At 42.5% G+C, this 15,751-nt stretch overlaps 1 protein-coding gene across 2 annotated transcripts in view; it reads right to left on the bottom strand.

Moving 5' to 3' along the window:
* The window catches only part of LOC144818609 (alcohol dehydrogenase 1-like), a 293,232-nt gene that overhangs the window by 167,537 nt on the left and 109,944 nt on the right, over positions 1-15,751 (bottom strand). For both annotated transcript variants that reach the window (XM_078676205.1, XM_078676206.1), the window contains 3 exons: positions 9,140-9,227; positions 8,815-9,034; positions 8,399-8,659 (listed from right to left, as the gene is read on the bottom strand). In XM_078676205.1, the coding sequence (XP_078532331.1) occupies positions 8,399-8,659; positions 8,815-9,034; positions 9,140-9,227 (569 nt within the window). The remainder of the gene's footprint in view (positions 1-8,398; positions 8,660-8,814; positions 9,035-9,139; positions 9,228-15,751) is intronic.

Below are 15,751 nucleotides of genomic sequence, written 5' to 3'. Positions count from 1 at the left end.
CCGCACATATTGCTATGCACATTTATGTCCCCAAAACATTGACATACTTTGAACATGCTTGATACATATATACTGATATATCATGGGCCCAATTTAAATATTAGTTTGTAAATCCATACTCTTATTGAGTGTGGAAAAAGCAACATTTATGAGGGAAAATCTCATTATGGTGGAATTTTCATGAGAGAAAATGTCTTGCTTTAGGGCAAAGTACCACCATGCTCGAATCTGAATCAAGACTGCATGTATCTGCTCATGGGGCAAGCATGTGTGCTTTCCTGGGTAGGGTTCCCAGCAAAAGTTTGTAAACACCCACAAACTTGTAAATTTGTGGATATCGTTAACAGCTTCATCCTCTAAAACCCTTGCATTTATACCTTTGCCAAGAGCACTGAGTAGATGCATCTTCTGAGTGAGAATAATAATTGAATGGTCATACAATTTAAGTAGGGAGAAGTGTACGAGAAGAGTTTCTACACAGAGAAAACCTTTCCCCTTTTGAGGACCCAAAAATAGCATGTGCTCTTTAGCATCTCATTCCCATGTGTTCAAATGTACACCTGTCAAATTGCCATTGTAACAGTCCAGATTTCCAGGGCTACCACTGGAGTTTCTTCCAAATGTAAGAAAAGTCAGAAATGTACTGCAGACATTTTTTTACAGTCTTTGGTGTCAAGGTTATGTGTCTTTCCACTGTACAGTTTTTTTCCGAAGTGCAATAATGTGAAAGAGTGGAAAACTGCAAGCAAGTCATAGGTGCCGATCAATATGGTGGGCACGCTAAGGCTTTGGTGAAATAATCTGAGGTTCTCAGTGGTAGACCTTTGATACACATTCATTTGGTTCCTTTGAGGTTTAACAAAATCTACCGATACACGTCACACCTATGATTTTAGGGCATTTCACTATATGGGATTACTTGAAATGGCAAATTGGAATGACAATATCATTAGGTTAGATCTCTTTCTGGGAAAAAGTCCTCAGTACTGAGCCCATATTTAATCCTGAAATTTTCTGATTATCTGGAAATCAACACCACTGGGTGGATGCCTCCGCATGCTGGCAATCTTGCTAGAAAGACTTTTCAGCAATCGGTCAGGATGGTGCACATAACTTTAATTCCTTTCACCCTAAGCCAGTGAAAACATAAATCTCTATCTTTGGTTTAACCCAGCTTAAGACATCGATACAGGGTGTCCACAACGTAAGGTTTATTGGACAGATTTTCTTCATACATTTGTTCATTGCCCTTGGTGCCAGAGTATGTGCATCCTTGATTACAAATGACCTTGTTGGATGGATTGGAATGGGATCAGCTCATGATATTTGTTTATAATCCACTTTGCTATAAAATGTGGGCCTGAACTTGAAAAAACAAAACAGGAATTCATGATTGATTTTTTGCCTTAAAAACAATTGGTTCGACAGTTACAAAACGTACATTTCACCAAGTGTATTGCATTTTACTTGATCATCTCTCAATACACACAAAAACAACTGAATTATCACAAAACGATACAAAGATCCCTAGATTAAGTGTCTCATGATACTACTCATGATTTACTACTTTGATTTTTTTCTAGTGCTCTCGACCTCATTTCACATTCTGCACTCATCATCTACTCAAAATGAGTATTTAGTAGTTTTGCAACATGCAAATATGACAGCAGCGGCTTCATCTTGCTGTCACTGAGACTGAATCTTCAGTGTGTAAATGAGTTGTGGTGAAAATGCAGCAGTTGCACTTTACCACCTCTAAGGAGTGTGAAAGATATACCACAGTATGCAATTAGGACCAAGAATGCAATTAATAAAAATGAATGAGTCTATATGCGTCTGTCCATGCCAAATCTGTGCATCCAGCGGCCTATGAGACCCCCAATCCCTCAGGATGAGACACGAGGTAATGGCATGAGGTTCTAATCCTATTCTGCTCTCCAGTTTATAGAGCTGCACAAGGGCTTCTCTGCTTTTAACATATGCTAAGTTCCCATCTTATGGGAGTAGGGATAATACTAACTACAATAATGTACCACCACCTCAAGCCCTGCTCACCTTCTCCTGAAGCCCCTCCATGTATTCTAAACTCATAACGGCATGTGGGCTAAATGATGTACGTTCTCTCCCAGCACCCTGATGGGAGTTATTAACTCCTGAAGGACCGGGAGCTCAACCTATTGTCCCTAGGGTTTCAGGTAATTTTAACGCTTTAATCACATGTAATCATAAATTCAACTAAAATATTTCAGTCAATCCAATTTAAGCCATTTTATTAACTGATTCAATAACCATTAGTTCGATTATGTTCATAGCATATCAGGAAAACAAATACATTTATATGCTAAACTAAATGACAATTCGGTATCCAAACGATTCACATTCACAATGTACATAATAAACAAAATCTCCACATTTCCCAATGCATTTCGGGTCAATTCGACCCTTCTTCAGGGGAATTATTCTTGCACGGATGAATTCCAAAAAACTTTCAAGCACATCAGTCCGATAGTGGGCACTACAAAGTTAATAACAGTAGTTGATTTACAATATGAAACGCAAGAGTATATACAATTTAAAAGTAACTCTAGAATTAACAACCATACCCTCAAAGAAACCTTCCAAGTGTTTATATAGACCGTGCCCCTGTGCCAAAGAAAATAAAATTTAAGTGACACACTCGACTAGAAAGTGCCGTTGCTAAGTAATTAATGTGTTCATGCATTAAATGGTCTCGGTTATAAGAAAAATAAGAAGTAAGGTTTGTGCAACGTATAGCCCCTCCCTAGTAGTGGGAAAGTAGAAAGAATAATGGTGATAGTTATGCACCTGTAGTCATGCATGACAGCTATTGGGAATGTACCTGTCCGTAACCTAAGGTTAAATGTAGATAGATTGGAGACCAGTCCTGTTGAGATAATAGATAGTGTAGGTGATTACTAATATGTATATAATTGGCGTGCTCGAGAAATTATTTGGCAAGAGGTTGATCTTACCAACTGCTCTATGGCCCGATGTTTAACCGACTCTGGGAACCGATGTGTATTCAACCGCTACCAAAAACAACTACAAAAAAACAACAAGCGTAACAAACGCTGTAAACGATATAATCAAGATTACCGGGGTGAATGCCTCTCTGCCACCTTCACTTGTAGCTATGCTTACCGGAGAAAGTGTTGTTTGCCTGTATGCCGGGACTCTCTTCACGTTTTATTCAAGACCGCAGGTTAACCGTTCTATTCAAGAAAACGTGAGAGCAGACAGTTAAAACCCGGTATTCGAACTAGTGTGTGAGCCGTTAATCAAGCGCCATTACTCTGAAAAAAGCCTACCTTCTCTCCCGCTCTAAGCTCCGACCTCTAACTCCCACTCGGCTTCCGCTGTAAACATCCGGTTGAACGGCAGCTTGCATTAAATGCCGTACCGTCGTGCGTGAGCTCAACGCTATTCTACGTGACTGACTGTTGTCATAAACATGAAAGACATCCTAACTGTCCTACCTAAATCGCTCTATTTAACAGAATGTCCCTGTAAGTTAATAACCATGTGTTACATGAAATCCGCATATCCGGTGTAAATGCATCTAAAAAAAGGACGTGTGTTAATAAATAACCAAAAAACTGATAAAAACGTGTTGAAACCATAGGAGTGATTAGAAGTTGTATAAAAAGACTATATACTAGTGAAAAAGACGTGCTCCCAACTATTTGTGAAAAGAAGGGGGTAGATTGTCAATCCTGTACAGTAATGATCCAGGGGGTCAACATGAAACGTGATAATGTCATGATCAAATTACAATCTCTGCAGTTTATAGAAAACATACCATCTCATATTGGTCATTAAGCCCACCTGGTGTCAGTGTTCCTAACTTTTTTATCCAGCTTGTCTCTCTGCGTGCCAAAGCTGTGTTATGATTTACACCCTTGTGTTTCTCAACCACTTCTAATATTGTAAATCTCAGTTGTGGTATGGTGTGACCGGAAGTGTTCCAGTGTGTGGCTAAGCAAGATGTGGTTGACTTATTGCGTATGGTGCTCTTATGCTCGACAATGCGAGTTTTAATTTTGCGCGATGTTCTCCCCACATAGGTGAGTCCACATGGACATAGTATAGCGTAAATCACTCCAGTTGTGTTACAATCTCCACTGAATTTCAGCAGGATCGCTTTACCCGTGTGAGGGTGTTTGAATTCTCTGCCAACGATAGTGTTGTTGCATTGACCACAGTTAAAGCATTTCCTCATGCCTTTATATTGTACTTGTGGTTGATGTTCAGGTTTCTTTAATATTTCCCTGATGTTTTTAGCTCTTGTGTGTGCTATGATTGGAAACGTCTTGAATAGGTTAGCGAAGTCTGGTTCATTCGCTATTATTTCCCATCGCTTTCTCAGAATTTGTTTTATTCTTTGCGATTGTGTGGAATGCTTCATTACAAAGACTATGCGGTCGTTTGCTGATTTCTCACTTTTTTTTAGTAAGGTGTCTCTGTTTAATATGGAAACCTTTTGTTTTGCCTTTTCCAATACATCAATTGGGTAGCCTCGGTCCTTGTATTTATCAATTTGTTCTTCCATCATTATTTTACAGTTGATGTCATCCGAGGATATTCTTTTTATCCTTATCAATTGTGAAGTGGGTAAGTGGTCTTTCAGGTTTTTCGGGTGGGCACTTGTGTAATGTAAGGCATTATTTACATCTGTCGGTTTCCGATATACTCTGGTCGAAATCCCATCCGAGGACTTCCGTATTTCAATGTCCAAGAATTGTATACATTGTTCTTGTATATTAAAAGTGAATTGTATTCTTTGGTTACAGTCGTTGAGTTCTCGAATCAGTTCTTCCAATTGACTCCTAGTGCCACTCCATATTATCAAAATGTCATCAATAAACCGTAAAAATAAAATCAAATTTACTGTCCATCTGCTGTCAGACAAAATGTGTTGCTGCTCAGCTGGGGGTCGCGTAACTAGGTACGGCATTTAATGCAAGCTGCCGTTCAACCGGATGTTTACAGCGGAAGCCGAGTGGGAGTTAGAGGTCGGAGCTTAGAGCGGGAGAGAAGGTAGGCTTTTTTCAGAGTAATGGCGCTTGATTAACGGCTCACACACTAGTTCGAATACCGGGTTTTAACTGTCTGCTCTCACGTTTTCTTGAATAGAACGGTTAACCTGCGGTCTTGAATAAAACGTGAAGAGAGTCCCGGCATACAGGCAAACAACACTTTCTCCGGTAAGCATAGCTACAAGTGAAGGTGGCAGAGAGGCATTCACCCCGGTAATCTTGATTATATCGTTTACAGCGTTTGTTACGCTTGTTGTTTTTTTGTAGTTGTTTTTGGTAGCGGTTGAATACACATCGGTTCCCAGAGTCGGTTAAACATCGGGCCATAGAGCAGTTGGTAAGATCAACCTCTTGCCAAATAATTTCTCGAGCACGCCAATTATATACATATTAGTAATCACCTACACTATCTATTATCTCAACAGGACTGGTCTCCAATCTATCTACATTTAACCTTAGGTTACGGACAGGTACATTCCCAATAGCTGTCATGCATGACTACAGGTGCATAACTATCACCATTATTCTTTCTACTTTCCCACTACTAGGGAGGGGCTATACGTTGCACAAACCTTACTTCTTATTTTTCTTATAACCGAGACCATTTAATGCATGAACACATTAATTACTTAGCAACGGCACTTTCTAGTCGAGTGTGTCACTTAAATTTTATTTTCTTTGGCACAGGGGCACGGTCTATATAAACACTTGGAAGGTTTCTTTGAGGGTATGGTTGTTAATTCTAGAGTTACTTTTAAATTGTATATACTCTTGCGTTTCATATTGTAAATCAACTACTGTTATTAACTTTGTAGTGCCCACTATCGGACTGATGTGCTTGAAAGTTTTTTGGAATTCATCCGTGCAAGAATAATTCCCCTGAAGAAGGGTCGAATTGACCCGAAATGCATTGGGAAATGTGGAGATTTTGTTTATTATGTACATTGTGAATGTGAATCGTTTGGATACCGAATTGTCATTTAGTTTAGCATATAAATGTATTTGTTTTCCTGATATGCTATGAACATAATCGAACTAATGGTTATTGAATCAGTTAATAAAATGGCTTAAATTGGATTGACTGAAATATTTTAGTTGAATTTATGATTACATGTGATTAAAGCGTTAAAATTACCTGAAACCCTAGGGACAATAGGTTGAGCTCCCGGTCCTTCAGACCTAGCTGATGCTAGGCCTCTACAGAGCATTATAGTCATAGTTGTGGGCTCAACTAACCACTGGGTAGCTCCCAATATAAAACATTAAGTTTTCAGTATCATTGATAAAGCAGGCATACAATAATAAGGAGTGCAGGGCAGATCCTCACAGTGCAGTTATTAACTCCTTCCATGCTCAGGACGGCTCCCGGCCGCCATGAGTCACAGTAGACGTGTACTTGTGATGGCCGAAAGCCGTCGGAACGTTGCCGCTCTGCCCATGCGCAATTAATTCCCCGCCTGTACGGGAAAATTAATCAGTGGGCGGAGTTCAGACAGCTCCCGGCCATCATGAGCACACGCCCACTGTGACTCATGACGGCCGGGAGCCGTCCTGAGCACCCGAGCACCACGCCCAGCCCCGCCCCCCTTCCCACCGCGGCTAAATTTACTGCGTGGCGAAGGGGTTAATGTCATCATAATTACAAGTGGTACCCTCTGCTCCTCATGGAGATGTGGTTACAGGATGATTCTAAACCTGACCTAGCCATTGCCCTTTATGAGTGTTATGACATCCTTTCAAGAATTAGTCGAATCAGTTGAGTGAGAAGCAGCGGTGATCCTGAAAGACTATTTGACCTGCAACAAGGTGCTCCAGTGAACCACCGGTGTATGGACAATGGGACGGACCTTCGCCAAAGCATGTAGAATATCTAACAGTGGATGCTTACCAACTTTATGAAACTCAAACCCAGCAAAACAAAACGGATACGGTTTGGTAAGCAAAAACTAAGAGTCCTTTTTGGCCCACAGATTCGGTGCCCTGCCCCCCTTGTCTCTTCTCATGGTAAATCACTGAGGGCCATAGTTATGACCCCAGTCTCGTTGCGTTTGTACCACACAACGTGGTACATGCGTAATGCAACTGAAAAATTAGATTTAGGAAGCCACACAAGGCCATTTTGACCGCCTGAGTGGCTTTATAAACCTCGAGTAAAGAAATGCAGCGCAAATCGCTGCATTGCCTTACTGTGCGCAAGGGAGAGGTCCCATGGGCGTTGCCATTCAACGCCCATGGTTTTTAACACATTCCCAGATTTACCAGAACTGGTAAACCTGGGAATGGGCCAAGAAGATAAGCCTTCCCAGGAGCGGCGTAACAAGGAGATATATCTTTATTTCTCTTCATTACTTTTTCTTTCTATGGTTGCTGCATTGTGCAGCACACATGGAAAAAGTAAAAAGCCTCTTTGGATTGTTTTTGTGCAGGAAGGTTCTCCTGCCTCCACAAAAAGAACACCACATGCCGCACAGGCACCCTTGCGCCATGGTGCAAGGGTGCCTGCGTTGGCGCTAGGCAGCCAAAACAGTGCTAGCACAGGGGCAAAGGCAGGAATGCGCCGTATTCTTTTAAACATGGCGCATTCCTGCCTTTCCCTGTCACGCAGTGCAGCGCACCAAGGGGACTTGCTACGCTGCACTGCGTGACAATTCTCATAAATATGAGCCCTCAGAATTTATCTTGTTGAGGATTTGTCCTTCAAGAACTAGATCAGCTCGGTTATCCCTGCTTGCTCAAACTCCTTTTAGTCCTCAGAGCCTTCAACCCGGACTGACTCTTGGCATGTGTGAATGTTTGCACTTATGCAACATTCAGTAGCTCGGGCTTCTGGATCATGATCTGAAGAAAATTCCGAGCACTCAAACACTTGCTGTTTGGAAGACTGATCACCTGAGGAAATTTCAATTTCACCATGTTTTATCGTCCTGCAGGCAGCCCCACGTGTTGCCTCTGAACCATAGGCTCAAGTTCAAAGCACTGTGCATTATGCACAGACTTAAACGGCACTGAATAGTGTTGCATTTGTTATCGCTTTTTTTTTTTTAATCAGTCCACAAGCAATTTGTGCACTGATCTCAGTCTGCTACTTGACATTCTGTATCTGTAGTGCATGGATTGGTGGTCAGGCCATGTTTTATTTTGGACCTAAAGCCTAGAATGACCTTCTTCTACTTTGTGACTAAGATAGAAATGTTTTTGGAGGTTTTCTGAATTGTTCTCTAGTCGCTAAAGCAGGTTTCCTCATTTTTAACACCTCCTCGCCTAGAACCAAGAGCCCTCCAGTCGATTTCTGGCCTTTGTAAATAAATCAATAAATTATGAAAGAAGAAATACGTACATACCATAGTTTGGACATTTCCAATGACCTCGAAGGAATAATGCACGCCATCATCAGTCATCTCGTCCAACACCTCATGGATAGGCTTGGTGTAGTCTTTGGGATTGATACACTCAGTGGCTCCAAATTCTCTCGCCTTCGCGAACTTGTCTGCATTGATGTCAATCCCGATGATTTGCTTCGCTCCAGCGGTTTTACAGCCAATGATAACTGAAAGCCCAACTCCTCCTAAACCGAACACAGCACAGGAAGAACCTGGCTCCACCTACACAATCACAATGAAACACTGTCAGTCTCTAAAGTGGAGCATGTTAGCTATTCAGAAATAATTGCCTCTTTATGAGGGATTTGCAGCTTTCAATTTTCTAGAGGCATGTAATGAAAGATTGGTGGGCACAAAAACGAGCTAAGGGATATTACCTGGGCAGTATTGATGGCAGAACCATATCCGGTGGAAAATCCACATCCAATCAGACAGACCTTATCCAGTGGCGCGTTGTCATCGATTTTGACCACAGCATTTTCGTCCACGACAGTGTACTCAGTGAAGGTGCTGGTGCTTATGAAGTTGTGAACCAACTTTCCGTTGCAGGTAAACCTGCTAGTCCCATCGGACATTAGCCCAGTAGCTTTTCCGAGGCTGCAAAAAAGGCACCCATATTGGTTTTTTTTTTTTTAGAAACTTTACATTCACCTACAGATGTGCTTTAAATTAATTATAAATGTAAAAAAAATTCAAACGCACTCATTCTTCTCACAGTAATTGCTTTTAGGATTCCGACAGCAGCTGCACTTCCCACACTGCGGAATGAAGAGTGGAATGACTTTGTCCCCTTTGGAAACAATTGCAAAAAAATTGATGTTAAAACTTGTAAGCAAGAGTTTAAATGACAGAAGTCCAACGAAGAAGTAGTAAACATTCAAAGCAAAAAGTAAAATAAAGATAATGCTGTTAATTGTCACCAAGTGTAAAGTTTTCGAATTCTCGTATGGTCTACTGAATCCCATCACATCTTTATTTCCCAGACTAGTCTCTTGCCTTATTTATGAGACTCCGCCTTCCAGACAGACACTTCTCCAGCAAGTCAGCCATTTTTATTTTTCCATCACCCTTCCTATTGGTAGGCTGCTGGGAAGGTAGAAAGTGCTGGTATGGACCTTCAGCTTCAACATTCAAATTCTTGTTTTCGTGCCACCCTTTGAATTTAGAAAACGTTATCCTCAGGGAGTAGAATGTTCTAATAAGATAGTAGCCCTTCTGCTTAGGGCTATGCCAGTTTAAAAGCCTTCGCCCTCGTTGGAGGTGCTTGCCTGTGGCCCAGTCCTATAACTCAGGGTCAGGGTATTTAACAATAGTTTATTATTGCAGTTTTATATGGCACAAACTCGACCCGAAGGTAGTGGGCCACTTGAAATGAGCACCAGTAACATTAAACAATGTCACATTCATCTTTAGGCAGGGGCATATTGAGGGATTGGCCCAGAATAACAGGATGTTAAGATGACGCTGAGACTCAAACCTGGTTCCCTCATTCCAAAGTCGGCAGCACTGACTGTACGGCCACTGGGCTATAATGCTATATTCAAACAATTCTCAACTTAACAGATCTAAACAGAATTAATTGAGGGTTTTTCGATCACTTAGTAATTGCTTCTATCAAAAACGAGCACAACACGTTAACAGAGGAGACAGTTTTTAGAACCCACTAATCACGGCAGACTAACTTTAAGAATGAATTAATTAGCATAATAAACCATATAGAAGGAAAATGTCAGTGATTTTTCGCTCACAAAAACTTGAAGAGGTTCAAGATTGTGAAAAACTGGAAACATTTCTTGTCCCTCACTCTAATCCCTTGCGAAAATCTAACATCTCCAACAAGAACAAGCAATTGGGAACCGTCAAAGATCTAATCACAGTCACAGGTAATGTGGGCACGCTCATTCAAACCAGGCTACTAACATGTAGGTGTATTTCTTTGCCGTCTCTTTCAAGTCTCCCATTACATTGTGAACTTTGTACCCATATATTTTGGAGGGATGTACGACAGTACAACGCAATAATTTTGATCGCGGTACTTTACATCGCCGTTTTCACAACGCAATTCGTTACAACGACTTGCGTTGGAGGATGCTGGATTGAGGATTAATATGATTTTCTATTCCAACTCCAGCCCACGTAACAGTAGGGAAGGTGTTGAAGTAGAAAGTCATACTATTCCTTAACCAAGAGCGCCATCCAGGGCAAGTCGTAGTAATGACTTGCGTTGTAATGGCTGTATGGTAAAGGTCGTGCGGTGTAAATCTGTAGCACCACATTTGCTTCCAGTCCTTTGCATAATAGGCCATATAAAGTTGCACTGCATTTTAGTAATTGTAGTGCATTGTGTAGTTCCTCTCACACTTTGCTTCTGGACAACTACTCATACCAATTGTTTTCTATTCAGAGTTTTTCATAGTTGTATACGGTTGTAGTATGGAATATTGTGTACGGAATATCGGGATACCTTAATATCATAGCCGAAATATCAAGAACATAAATATTGAGCAAGGTATAGACACACATATATCACTTCCAACTCCTGCTTGAAAAACAGGTACCGACACCGCTGGAATATATACATATATACACACAAATTAACTGAAACAGGACTTCTATAGCACATGGCTATCCGGAGGCATCCCAGCGCTGAAGCAGTTTACTGGAGTAGAGAACACCTAGGGGAAGAGCCACGTCTTTAACTGTTTCCAGAAGGCCAGATGATTAGGTTCCGTTCATAAGTACAGTGGAAGGGAATTCCAAAGTCTGGCGGCATTATAGGAGAAAAGCCAGACGCCACTTCTGGCCTTCTTAATCCTGGGTACAACTACTGGGTGGAGCTCATCTGAGCGCAGCTGCCTGTTCGCCCAGTAGAGTTGAATCATAGCATTGTTGATAGGTCGACCATTCTCTTCCAGAGACTTATGGGTGATACACAGAGCCTTGAAATGAACTCTCTCCTGAATAGGGAGCCAGTTCAGGGAATGCAAAGCGGGCCTTGCAGAGTGTCGATTCGGGATCCCCATAAGCATCCTTGCTGCACAATTTTGCACAATGTGAAGTTTCGCCGTTGCCAAGGTCGGCGCACCTAGGTATAAGGCATTGCCATGATCTATTCTAGATAGGATAAGTGCCTGGATCATCAGCTTTTTGGCCTGGAAGGGAAGAAGGGGGAGCACTTTGCGAAGTATCCTAAGAATGCCATAACAAGCTGCAACACCCTTCCTGGCCTGAACGTTAAAGCTAAGGTCCTGATCCAGCCAGATACCCAGGCTTTTTAACTCTGTCTTAGGGGCAGGGGCAAGGTCCATGCAAGCGGGCCACATTGTGTCGGCTTTAAAACAAAAAGGATTGCCAAGAATTATAAGCTCAGTCTTGTCGCCATTCATTTTTAAAATGTGACAGACTCATCCACTTGGTGACTTGCTCCAGGCAAGAACGAAGACCGTTGGATGCCTGGTCAGAGTGATTCAATGCTACAACCCGTTGAGTATCATCCGCGTATGTCACTATGTGTACCCCAAAGGAAGACACTATCTACCAGCTGAGCCATATGAACATTAAAAAGAGTGGGGCTCAAGGATGAGCCCTGGGGAACTCAACAGTATAAGGGGACAGTTTTAGAAAAAGGCCTCACCAGCAAACACCGGGAAGAATCTTTCCTCCAAGAAGGATTGCAGCCATGATAAGGCTGAACCAATCCTTTGCAAAGCTCTAAGGTGATGGACCAGAATTCGGTGGTTGGCCATTATCAAAGGCGCGCTAAGGTCCAAGAGGATTATAGCTGACAACCTGAGTCAAGGATCTTTCTGGATTCTTCAACAACCGCTAACAAGGCAGTTTCAGTACCTTGACGCGGGTGAAAACCAGTTTGGGAGGGGTGGAGAAGGTCATGAGATTCCAGGAACGTAGAGCGTGTAAAATAAACATGTTTCTCCACGTACTTACTAATCCCTAAAAAAAATAATATATATATATATATATATATATATATATATATATATATATATATTTCCACAAAGAACGCCGCACTCTGGAACTTGGATAATTAGAATTTATTCAACAGAGCCTAGTCTGCACACCGACGCGTTTCAGCCTCAAGGCCTTGGTCTGTTTTTATGTCATTTCATTTTTACAACATTACTCCCATGAATTCTGGGACATGTAGTTTATTATTTACAAACAGATCACCTCATTGCAGACATCATGTTGCTTTAAATGGTACAGTGCGGTGATACGGGTTCAAAACTTGTATTGCATTGTTAGTTCTGCCCCTCCTACGAAGACCCATAATTGCAGTTGTTTCTGTAAACAAAAATGCCTCATATCAGGCTATGTGTAATGCGTAGGACATCGAAAATTGTTGAAATTGTGTAAACTATGTAACATTGTACACACACACACACACACACACACACACACACACACACACACATATTCCCCGAAAAAAACCATAGTTTTAGGGATGTTATAGTTAGAAATTAGCATTTAAAAAACCTTAGATATTCACTGAAAAAAACCACAGGTTATAGGAACGTTATAGTTAGGCTGACATTTAACTCATACAAAACCAGAGAAATTCAGCCATTATAGTTAGCTGAGCTAACTATAACTCGCACCCCCGCAATGCACTGCTGATGACGTCATATATTACATCACTCATGACATGGTCAGTGACGTCACGGATGACACTTGGCAATGTGTTCCTTGATGGTGAGATTTTTGTGCACATTCAATCGAAGTGTCTGCCCTTCAGCAAAAGTAGGGGAGGGAGGTTCAAAGATACCCATGTTCAAATCATTGAGCCAGGATTGTATTGTATTATCTTTATTGTGGTTGGAAAATAACAGGAATACTCTTGGTTGGTTTGAGCTTCTTGAAGGCACTGGAAAGCCAGGCCCTGATGATATGCACGCAGTGTTCGAGGCATTGAATGTCTAAAGCAGATGAGATTTCAAAGTATAGTTGTGTGTCATCACCATATCAGTGAATCTTGATATTGTAGTCGGCAAGTATAGCACACATTGGCTCCATGTATAAGTTGAAGATGACAGGAAAAAGTATGGAGCCTTGGACGACTTCACAGGTGATAGTTATAGGGGTCTTTCTTGACAGGGACATGCCCGTATGAACAAACTGGTGTATGTTGGAAAGATAGAAGGAGAACTGGTGGTCATTTCTGGTGAATCCTGTTTGAGACCCCAGGGTGTTTCTGATGGTGGGATGATTAACCTCATGCGCGCTGCGGGTTTTCCCGCTGTGCGCTGACTTTTGCGAAAACCCGCGGTTCATGACGAGCTCAGCTCGTCATGAGCGTACGACAGGCGTAACTCATGACGAGCTGAGCTTGTCATGAGCGTCGAAGGGGTTAACTGAGTCAAAGGCAGCTGAGAGGACCAGCACTTTTTTGTGGAGTGAGGAATAGATTGGTCAGGTAGGGGGTTGATGCAGTGTCTGATTGTCTTGAACACCGTTCTGTTTCTGTGGCTTCATTGATGGTATTGATATAGTACTTTTCTTAAACTGATGTGATGATCTGTCAGGTATCAAGAGGTCCTATTAAGTTATGTTTTCTTCAATTCAATTAAAAAAAGTCTTTATTGCGATTGTTCATCATATAAGACAGAAAAAATACAAAAGACTATACAAAACTCGGAATTCATCTTAAAACTGTCAGGTAAAAGATTCACAGCAAAAATATAAATAGCAAAGATTACATTAAAACCAATTGATAAGAAGAGAGTAAATATATTACAATCACAAGACTTTTATATGTAAGAAACGAGACAGGCGAACGCCTTAAAAACTCTACCAAGCCATAATAAAATACCTCATTTAGCTCAAGAAACCCTCTAGTTTTTCCCGGATAGCCCAAGACCAGCTCAGAAATTTAGACACCCCAATAACGCCAATATCATTACAACCAGTTTTCAGTAGCCTTTTAGCGACCATTGCGGAACTGGTGCCCATAGATCTACATATGGGTTTGAGCCACGTACTTCGGGGGAGCTGGTAGGCAGGACAGACATAAAGAAGGTGGCTGATGTCTTCGGTATGCTCAGGACAAAAAGGACACATGGCATCTGTGCCAAGTGACCATTTACTAGTAAACTTCCTCGTTGGGAGTGTCTCTACACGGAACTGATGGTAAAGCTTGCGATCTCTAGGTTTAGTTATTAGATCCCAATAGCTTTCCATGAAGGGTTCATATTTGAGCACACAATAGGCTCTGGTTAATGGTGAGCAGGTCAGAGACGACAACCTCTCAGTTTTAATGAGATTCCAGTATGCTGCTTTATAGGCAGTTTTGGGTGGAAATTACGCAGTTTCCTTGCAATCCCACAAGTCTCTCACCCCCATCCTGGTAAGCGGAGATTTGATACTACTTAGCCATACAATTTTATTGGCGCTGTCCAACCCCCTGACTTCAGTCAAGCCCCTGGCGAATAAGAGAAGTTCGGGAGTAATCCAAAGTCTTCTCCAAAACGCCAACATCCTAAACCGGGCAATGTCCTCAATTGCCTGGCAACCGAGGTCTAACAGGAGGGGGATCCACGGGGTCAATCAATCAATCAGGAGTTTGTTAAAGCGCGACTACTCACCCGTAAGGGTCTCAAGGCGCTAGGGGTGGGGGGGGTTGGGGGGGGTGCAGGTTCCATTCCATCAAGGAGGGGGTCTGTCGAAGAGCCAGGTTTTGAGGTTTCTTGCGAAGATGGGGAGCGATGTTGTCTGTCTGAGGTGGAGCGGAAGGGCGTTCCATGCTTTGGCCGCGAGGAAGGAGAAGGAGCGGCCTCCCGATCTGGTCTTTCTGGTGCGGGGGACCACAGCGTAGGAAAGCTGGGCTGATCGTAGGGTCCTTTGGGGTGCGTGGAATTTGAGTCGGCTGTTCAGGTATGCTGGTCCGGTGCCGTGGAGGGCCTTGTGTGCGTGGGTGAGCATCTTAAAGGTGATTCTCGCCTCGACGGGGAGCCAGTGGAGTGTGCGCAGGTGCTGGGAGATGTGGCAGTGTTTTGGCAGGTTGAGGACCAGTCTTGCGGCGGCGTTCTGGATGTTCTGTAGCTTGCGGATGAGGTTTTTGTTTATTCCGGCGTAGAGTGCGTTGCCGTAGTCGAGTCTGCTGGTGACCAGGGCGTGAGTGACTGTCTTTCGGTGTTCGAGGGGGATCCATTTGAAGGTCTTACGAAGGAGGCGGAGGGTGTGGAAGCAGGAAGATGAGACAGAGTTGATCTGGCGGTCCATTTTGAGCTCGGAGTCCAGGATGATTCCCAGGTTGCGTGCGTGGTCTGTGGGGGTTGGCGGGTTTCCGAGGGCGGTGGG

The sequence above is a fragment of the Lissotriton helveticus genome, chromosome 2_1 (assembly GCF_964261635.1).
Source record: "Lissotriton helveticus chromosome 2_1, aLisHel1.1, whole genome shotgun sequence".
NCBI lineage: Eukaryota > Metazoa > Chordata > Amphibia > Caudata > Salamandridae > Lissotriton > Lissotriton helveticus.
Note: the sequence above shows the minus strand (reverse complement) of the source record. Positions and strands in the feature narration are given on the sequence as shown.